The sequence below is a fragment of the Argentina silus genome (assembly GCF_951799395.1).
Source record: "Argentina silus genome assembly, chromosome: 1".
Taxonomy (NCBI): Eukaryota; Metazoa; Chordata; class Actinopteri; order Argentiniformes; family Argentinidae; genus Argentina; species Argentina silus.
Window position 1 is genome coordinate 4,217,890 of NC_139655.1, and position 10,000 is coordinate 4,227,889.

Consider the following 10,000-nt stretch of genomic DNA (forward strand, 5'->3'; position numbering starts at 1 on the left):
TCAATGTTTTATTTATACCATGACCTCATAACTAGAGTAAATCAGATGATTAAAGTTAATTGTGTAATTTATAGTGTGTGAAACTTTGTTTCAGTCTCTTGTCTCTCTCCTTAGATTGGATTGTCTTTTTTGTTTTGTTTCTTTCTGTTGCTTTTTATTGATTTTTGATCATGATCAATTCCTAGGGTTTTTTGCAAATGATTTGACTGCATTCCATTCAAATTCCACTAACAGTGTGGAAATCCAAACAAACCAGAAAATCACAACATTTTTTATTTCTACTTTTTGATACAGAAATTCCAATGACAAAAGAGAGAGGATAGTGTTTTATACAATTATGGTGCTTTATTGAATAAATGTTTTCTTTTTTCATAATCTGTCTCTGATTTCAATTTCAATTGACAAACATGTCCTGTTGTATGAATCGTTGCATAAAGGCTCCTGTATTGACTGTCTCTGTAGATTTCCCTCAGTGTGCCCCCTCTGAACCTCAGCCCCATGTTCAGTAATCTGTAAACTCCCCGTACGCCAGCAGGGGGCTTGGCTGAGACACACAGCCCCCTCTCTCTCTCCAGTGAACTAAAGCATTTCTAAACTGTCAGATGGATCCTGCTGTGTTTGCATTAGCAGACGAGGCCTATGCTTATGGAGAGGGTTCGTGCTCATTAGGGTTATGGTTGAGCTTCACGTTCAAGTTCAAGTGCAAGTTCAGGTTTATTTGTTATGTCTCATACACGAGCGCAGGGAGTAAAATTCTTGGGCTCGGTTCCTTGACAATGCAGAATACAAATAATACAAATACGCAGTAGTGCAATGAGGTAGGACAAGACAATAAGTGACATAGTGCAAGATAAGTGAGACGGTTGGACAGTGACGATTGTTGGGGACACAAGACAATAGACATGACACAATTGCAGTATAAATAATAGAGTAAAAAAGTAAAGTGGTTGAAAAAAGTAAAGTGGTTAAAAAAGTAAAGTCGTTAAAAAAGTAAAGTGGTTAAAAAAGTAAAGTCGTTAAAAAAGTAAAGTGGCCACGCGCAGTTTTCTCTCTCTAAATATAATGCAGTACTTGCCGAGCAACCCTCTTCCAGTGCGGATAAGCGACGCCACACTACATGTGCAAACCACATTGGAGGACTTGAGCTTTCTGTAGCTTTGCAATTTAAACGTTTCCCTACACTTCCCTTTGTTGCGTGAGTCATCGTGTTTGAAATCGTACTTCCACCCTATCCCGTTTTGTTGGCCTTGTGAGTGCGAGTGGCCTACGGTCGTGCAGTGTGCAAGTGCGTTGTGTGTAGTACCTGATTGTAAACAGAGTCACACTCGTGGCCGTGTGTGCCACTACCCTATAAAAGCAGAGGAGGTTTCCTGAGAGGCCGGTGATTATGATGAAGTTCAGGATGTGACGGATCAGAGCTTGGGTGGAGTAGCAGAGCGAGCCCAGTCAGCCACTCCCTGGCGCGCCAAATTAAATGTGACTCAATCATTGAGTTCTGGCTCATTTAATAGGTGATCCAGCCCACAAAGTAGAGGGCACCATATTTTCTGTAGGCTGTCCCCCCTGTGTGAGGGAGTGTGGTGGTTCCGCACACATTTGTCAAGCCTTTGGTTACAGAAACATGCAGTGTGCCCCACTCCAACTTTTCTAAGCAAAGCCTGTACTTACATATTATTAGTCTAAGAAAAGATGGTTATTACGGTTATTAAGTTAGAAATGCTATATTTACTCCTGTGGGGGGGGGGGGGTTGATCTAGTTGCATTTAGATCTCAAGAGTATGACTGGAAACATCACTTCCTAAAATATACCACAGGGAACAGCATAACATACTGTATACACACACACACACACACACACACACACACACACACACACACACACACACAAAACACCACACTCCACATGTTATTCCTTGTAAAGTCACCAAGCCCAGCTCTAGTAGGACACATGTGGTCCACACAGCCTACTGTATAGGTTCTGCAATTTCACTATATGCCACAGCCTGCACTCTCCAAACAGCCCTTGAGATCTCATTGCATCCAGTCTTTCATACATGGAAAATAAACAAGACACTCCAATAACAAAGGAGGCAATTTACAGGAAAACAATAACAGTGGCTAAGTATTGATCCACTTCTTCGATGCCCAAGGATAAGACACAGCCAAAACATCTGGGTCTCACTGTGTGTGTGTGTGTGTGTGTGTGTGTGTGTGTGTGTGTGTGTCTGTGTGTGTGTGTGTGTGTGTGTGTGTGTGTGTGTGTGTGTGTGTGTCTGTGTCTGTGTCTGTGTCTGTGTCTGTGTGTCTGTCTGTGTGTGTCTGTGTGTCTGTGTGTGTGTGTGTGCGTACATGCTTGCGTAGGCACATACAACATGACCGTCCATTGTTTGGTTTCATAGGATTGTAGAAATGTGATATTTTGATTCACACCTATATGCGGTAACCCAGAACCCAGATAGATATCCAGGCAACGCGAGCACTGTACCAGTGATAACAGAATCAGTAATGTGTCTACAAGAGCTTGTCATTGCACACTCTGACAGGCAATGAGAAGAACTATGTTGCCTGGGGGGGAGACTGAAGATGGAAGACAGGGGTTGGCCATGAGCAGCTAAAGGACAAGCTGTGCCCAGAACACTTTCAGACGGATAACGCAAACACATACAGTATACACGCTCATGCACACACACACACACACACACACACACACACACACACACACACACACACACACACACACACTGTACAGATAGACACACAAACAAGCAACATACTCACACACCAAAATAACATTCCTCTATGACAGCCAAATTCACGGCAGGAGCGCACACCTCACCAAGTGGAAGGAAGTCCTGTTTGAAGAACATTTAGAGGCTCTGTCTGTCCAGCTTTTGTCATGTCTAATTCCCATGTCAGCCAGTGGAGCTTAGCCTTTTGTGTGGAACAGCGTGCAAATCTGTCTATGGGGGGACGGCCCCTTTCAGAGGGGGCAGAGGTCAGACGTTCGCCCTGACGGTGGGAGGATGTTAGGCACTGGAGTCAGCATTGTACGCCCTATAACTACATCATGTGGCCCCCTCAGCCCCTAACCCCCAATCCCTGTCCTCCCTGCCACAGACTGGTTCCTCTCTCTCTCTCTCTCTCTCACTCTCTCTCTCTCTCTCTCTCTCTCTCTCTCTCTCTCTCTTTCTCTCAGTACAGGGGGTTCTCTGCAGGTCACAGGGGTCATGTGACCCTACCAGAGGAGAGTAAGGAGCCTGTATACAGTTACAATAAATTAAATTAAATGAAACTTTATCCATATAGCAATTGTGGTTCATACATGAATGAATACAGTACACTCCTGGGCATTCATTCATAATAGACAACAACATATGTATATGCTAGTTGACATTGAGATCAACAAATAATCCCTAGCCCATGGCACAGGGCACAGACTGTGCTGCAAGTCTGCAGCGCAGCGGCCCTGACCCATAGAGGCCAATGACACAAGCCTTTCAGTTAGTCATATGAGCCCCAGGGCAGCAGCAGCGACTGGCTCATCTCCTCAACAACATCTCCCATTGTGAGGAGCCGTCTATGGGAGCATGCTAAATTCAGTGTTGTTGTTTTTCATTAGAAACTTTTATAAGTCCCCCTCACCAGATGTCTCCCTGATACTGTATTTGGCTGACATGGCTGCCTTCCGCGGGCATTTAGGCTGACTGATCTGACTCATCCACTCCAGCAGGTGTGGCCTGCACACTGAGAGTCTAGAATCAGAATAAGAATCAGAATTCTTTTATGTGGCCAAGTATACTTGCACATACAGAAAATTGACTTGGTGAGGTTGGTGCATGGGACATAAAAAACAACTATATATATATATATATATATATATATATATATATATATATATATATATATATATAGATAGATAGATAGATAGATAGATAGATAGATAGATAGATAGATAGATAGATAGATAGATAGATATAGATAGATAGATAGATATATAAGCAAAATATTAACAGTCTATGAGAGTGTAGTATAACCAACCGAAATGCAGGGATTTCTGGCTTTCCAATTAATTCTATAAAAGTCAATCACATTGAAGAAGAAAGGCTCTTGGTTGGATTGCAGGATAGTGAATGGATACTTGCTTTCCTAGAAACTGTAATAATCAACATGACCACCATACAGTGGTGCAAGTTTTAATTTAATCTAAAATGCTTTGGGGAAAATTGACAGTGAGCTATATCGTTGTTATTATCAGTTAGGCCAACACGTTATTCTAGAACAACAACATGTTCTCAACTTAAACATAACTGGACGATGGTATAATAGGCTCTGGTTATGCCTCAGTAATTTAGTGACTTTATTTGGCTATACACTTTTTACCATCTGCTTATGTCATACAAAACTGTAAATCTGGGCTGAAACAGTTTTATTTGGGCCTCACACCGCACCCTGCGCATTAATAACGGTGTTATTATACTGCTCTCTTATGTCACCGTTAACCCAGCCCTCCTGTGACCCCCCTTTTTTTCTACGTATGCGCATGCTCAGTCGGCGCTGTGTGCGACCAGAGGGCCAGTTCTCCATCTCCGCTGTTCGGCCTGTATATGAGCGGATCACGAGAGACAGCCGCAGAAGCCGATGTAGCCGACAGAGAGGGGTCTCATGGAGCTTGTCAAAGCGGCAGTGTTTTATTTGTCTTTTCGTTCACAATGCACTTTAGGACTTCAATAAGATGTATGTGTGTTTTAAGATAATCAGTTTTCTTCTTGCCTTCAACTTCTACGATTTGGTTCTCACTCAGGGTAAGTCCAGTTTTCCAGTTTCCAGCGCTCTTATTTCGCTACATACTGTAATTGATATACCTGTGTAGAAGTCAGTTTTGTGTGTTTCCAACAAACGTGATTATTTCGAAACGTATGATGTAAGCAACATTTAAGTTTTCTCCGAACAGATCATGTCAAATTTTGGCAGGCGACTCAAGTTTTCAGTGCGCCGAGTTTTAACTTGTTGATTCACAGCTTAGCTGCAATATGAGCAGCTGCAACCGTTGTACAATCTTTAGAAAATATTTTATGAGCATAGGCCTGCAATATGAACATGTTGAGGACTGATTAAAGGCTGTATCACACGAGATAACGAATAGGCTACATTAGACCGACTTTTCATTATCAACTTAATACTGTCATTCGTAGCCTAATTCTTTTTCACATTCTGTCACGCGAGGTAAATAGGAACAGGGTGGCATGATAGAGGGTAGGTCTGCTTAACAGGGCGACAGTACATGCCTCATTGTATTGGTCTGTTTTATATTAATTGATTACAGTGGCATACTTATGCCATGGTCATTCCAAATGCTACAGAATCCCTATACGTTTAAATGCAATAGTTGCGTAGGCTGCATGAATGTTTTGTGTCCGTATGCAATCTCATAAAGTTTTACTTCATCCCAAACCCATCTCATCGATAGAGAATAAGCCTTCTGAACTTTTGACAGTGCAACATGATGATAATCCATCTCTCACCTCAATGTCACCAGTTAAACAAATAAAGATTGTGTGCCTTGCGCTTTTACTGTCGTTGTAAGACAACTGCCCTTGACTTTGCTTTCACATGCTAATTAACATGTCAATGGAGTGAGATCTTGTTGCTATTTGTTACATGTTTTCTAAACAATTGGTGCTCCAAATGTTTCAATGTAACACTTACCATTTAAAGCTAATTAGGCAACATTGTAGCGACGAACTCATTTGGCCGATATTAGGCTATGTATCCACCTCAGTTGGAAGTCCTTTATATTTTCGGAGGGGATGGTAGGTCGCAGCTATAAATTAACATCTGGCAGTGTGATGACTTTGATGTTTAGGAGAGGGCTGTGTGATGTTGCACATGCGCTCAGGATGTAGATTACTTGGGGGTAAAATATCTAAAGTTTCTGACACGAGACATCTGTCACACTGTGTGTAGCGAACATGAAAGACGTCGAAGCATCGCTTAGAACTTCACTTGTAACTTGGGGAACAATGACTGCCGCACAGAATTATGAAAACGACGTAAGTAGCACACACATAGGGCTCTCATTGGTGGAATTAACGGTTCGAAAGTGATAGCGGCCTCTCTGGAACATCTGGAAAATAACTCCAGTCTTCGTCCTTGTCTGGGCCATTGCCGCGAGATAACGGTTTTCTCCCATTGTCCCACTCCCTCCGTTATTTCGTGTGAAAATTCCACACATTTTTCCTCCGTAGTTTACTGATATTGCCTCTCTCCTTTTTTTGTTTCTTTTATGTAGCAGGCTTTTGAGGCGAGTCATCGCAGTTTTTTGTGAATGCATCTGCAACCAATTTAAACTCCTCAGTGTGAGGCTCAGGAACATGAGAGGAAAAATAGAAGTGAATGAATGGCAGTCTTCGCCTTAGCTGAAAAATCTCTGTCATGTCCAGCATGTGCTGAAGGCTGTTTGGCATGGACGGGCGTGTTTTTCAATCCCACAAACTTAGTTATTGTTTTGCTCAAAAGCAAATGTAATATTTCTACATTCTTTGGCAACTTGCGATTTTGTATTGAGATCTACATTGCCTACCTACAATGTGGGACTAAACCGTAAACCACAAAAAAATAAATAATCTTATAACCAGCTGCCACGTTTTGGGATGTGTTGGCAAACAACTGAGAAGGTGTGTAATGTATTGGATATGCTTTACAATGTGTTGTGCTGTGTATTAACATCTTATACTGGTCATTGATGAACTGTTTAATTATTATTCATGAGATTAATACAATAACCCTTTGTAATGCAGCATAAAACATTGTAAATCATATCTGGAAAAACATTTGAACACCCTTTCAGATGTTGCCAAATCAATAGCAGCTTGGTTGCATATTTCAAACAATTGCTTTAAACAGTGTAGACCTACGACAGCAGAAGTTAACAGAATTATATTATTAATGATCAGATTCAATTCAGGATACTAAAATATTGTTAACAGGGGTAAAGGTAATAAACATTGCATGGTATGCATTAACATCAATGGTGTTTTATTTCTGGTCCTGTCAGATCTGAGAACAGTTTTCAGGTTATTAGATTACGAAAAACAGTGCTCTGGTACTGTGTATGCATGTATGCATTGAAGTTGTTACATTTAGGGCTACCGTAAATGTCAACATCTCTGAAATGACAACATAGGCCTGTTCCGTCTTTTCAGCACTTTCCTTTACAAGTAAATTAGATTTGAAGGCTCTGCTCCATCTCTGTGCTCTAGTGGTTATACAGTATAGCTTCAGATGGAGGTGAGATGTTCGTGTGAAAAGGTCGCCTCTTTTGACAGCATCGCTCAAAGGGTGAAGGGGGGGGGGGGGGCATCAGAAGGAGGGAGGGGGTCTTATGTAATAGAGGAGGACGTTATCTTCGTTTGATCCCTCGCCAAAAATAGACAAGCTGATTCCATCCCCTCCACCACACCCACCTCCCTCAATCCTCCCTCCTTCTCTCCCCTCCTCTCCCTCACTCCACCTGGACATATGCAATTCATTATGTTTGTTCATTTATTATACCCAGCCCCCACCCCTCCTCAGAGGCATTTACCCAGTGTAGAGCCCCCACCCCTCCTCAGAGGCATTTACCCAGTGTAGAGCCCCCACCCCTCCTCAGAGGCATTTACCCAGTGTAGAGCCCCCACCCCTCCTCAGAGGCATTTACCCAGTGTAGAGCCCCCACCCCTCCTCAGAGGCATTTACCCAGTGTAGAGCCCCCACCCCTCCTCAGAGGCATTTACCCAGTGTAGAGTTGTAGGATAGGTCGGATCTGTGTTCCTTTTGATTTTCATAATTGAATATGAAAAGAGGGGTTAGTCAACTCCTTCCATCTGGAGGTAGGATGCTCTGCTCTGCTCATTGATGGTGTTCAGGTGTTCAAGGGTTTGGAAAAAATGTGCAGCAGGACTCTACGTGCGCACATAGCTACACACCTGGTCAGCACATGGACGTGCTGGTCACTGACTGTTTTTACGTAACCATAATCACCGAAACACACGCACGCACGCACACGCACACACACACACACACACACACACACACACACACATACACACACACACACACACACTGTCCTCATGTGTAATGTTAGATTGGTCTCAACATTGACACATGTGTTGTTTGCAGACACTGAAAGTCAGACAGACATGCAAATAATTGTGCTAGTCTTTCCCAAAGAGAAAGCCCCATTGATGGGTTATGACTGAAACAGTGTAGCTAGTCAGTGCTCTATGCAATGAGTGTGAGGTTCCTCAAAGGGAATGAACTAGGGTTGATTGGTCCATGATCCAGGAATCATCCTTTAATTGTCAGCCCTGTCACCAATGAGTCTAGGATGACAGGAGGTGAAGAGGCTCACCTACAATAAACGTTTCTACGAGAAATAAAAAGAGAATGATGAAGTTGCAACTCTGTACTATAAGATATTTATTTGCAGTAGATGAATGAACCAACATTCTGGCACACAGTAGCTTTGTCATGTCATCGTCAGATCAGTACCTCTGAGACTTCCCATCAGCCCCTCTGTTCTCTCTGGTCCTCTTATGAGTCCCTCAGAGATGTCCCTTTTTACAACAGCTGGATGGAGATGTTACCCATGCCTGGGCCTTTATGTCACGACATAAATTCAGCTGGATGGAGATGTTACCCACGCCTGGGCCTTTATGTCACGACATAAATTCAGCTGGATGGAGATGTTACCCACGCCTGGGCCTTTATGTCACGACATAAATTCAGCTGGATGGAGATGTTACCCACGCCTGGGCCTTTATGTCACGACATAAATTCAGCTGGATGGAGATGTTACCCGTGCCTGGGCCTTTATGTCACGACATAAATTCAGCTGGATGGAGATGTTACCCGTGCCTGGGCCTTTATGTCACGACATAAATTCAGCTGGATGGAGATGTTACCCGTGCCTGGGCCTTTATGTCACGACATAAATTCAGCTGGATGGAGATGTTACCCACGCCTGGGCCTTTATGTCACGATATAAATTCGCACTTCGTTCATCTTCTATCTCTCTGGAACATAGCCTGAAGACATGCTTGAAGTGTCTTCAATGGGGGAGCTTTTATAGACCTGTGAAAACAATTTGTCGCTTTTGAAATATGAACAGCCCCAAGTAGATTCTCTTCTTTTGCTCTTGTCTTTGGTCTCACATGATACAGACATGATACAGACACATGATACAGACACATGATCTCACATGATACAGACAGACATGATACAGATCTCACATGATACAGACAAAGATCTTTGTTAAAAAAAAAAAAGATTTGCAAGCGTGGTTAAAAAACACACTAAGTGATCTTTTATCTCCTTCTTTAAATGAGGTCTTTGAGACTGAAATAACAATGTTGTTCTACTTTCATTCACACTTGTCTGCTCTTTGAGTCCAGCGATAAGTTGGATTTTGCTGCTCCTGTACATAAACATTATGCAGTGCATATACACTCACCGTACACTTTATTAGGAACACCTGTACACCTTCTCATGGTGGAGGTGGTGGAACACCTGTACACCTTCTCATGGTGGAGGTGGTGGAACACCTGTACACCTTCTCATGGTGGAGGTGGTGGAACCCCTGTACACCTTCTCATGGTGGAGGTGGTGGAACACCTGTACACCTTCTCACGGTGGAGGTGGTGGAATGGTGTGAGGAATGTTTTCTTAGCACACTTTGGGCCTGTTAATACCAGTCAATCATCGCTTGAATGCCACAGCCTATTTGAGTATTGTTGCTGACCATGTGCATCCCTTCATGGCCACAATTTGGCCATCTTCTAATGGCTACTTCCAGCATGATAATGCACCAGGTCACAAAGCAAAAGTCGTCTCAAACTGGTTTCATGAACATGACAATGAGTTCAGTGTGGCCTTCCCAGTCATCGGATCTGAATCTAATAGAACACCTTTGGGATTCTGCAGGAATTGCGTGATGCAGTCATGTCATGATGGACCAGAATCT

General features: G+C 42.9%; 2 protein-coding genes across 2 annotated transcripts in view; both read left to right on the forward strand.

Moving 5' to 3' along the window:
- Nucleotides 1–373, forward strand: part of col15a1a (collagen, type XV, alpha 1a) — a gene marked incomplete at its 5' end in the record, with an annotated part of 58,686 nt that extends 58,313 nt beyond the window's left edge. Inside the window, one exon of the mRNA XM_083682243.1 lies at nucleotides 1–373. This exon is cut by the window's left edge and continues 968 nt beyond it.
- A 4,312-nt stretch (nucleotides 374–4,685) lies between these two features.
- The window catches only part of reck (reversion-inducing-cysteine-rich protein with kazal motifs), a 37,153-nt gene continuing 31,838 nt past the window's right edge, over nucleotides 4,686–10,000 (forward strand). Inside the window, exon 1 of the mRNA XM_083667027.1 lies at nucleotides 4,686–4,802. Coding sequence (XP_083523153.1) covers nucleotides 4,733–4,802 — 70 coding nt within the window. The 5' untranslated portion in view covers nucleotides 4,686–4,732. The remainder of the gene's footprint in view (nucleotides 4,803–10,000) is intronic.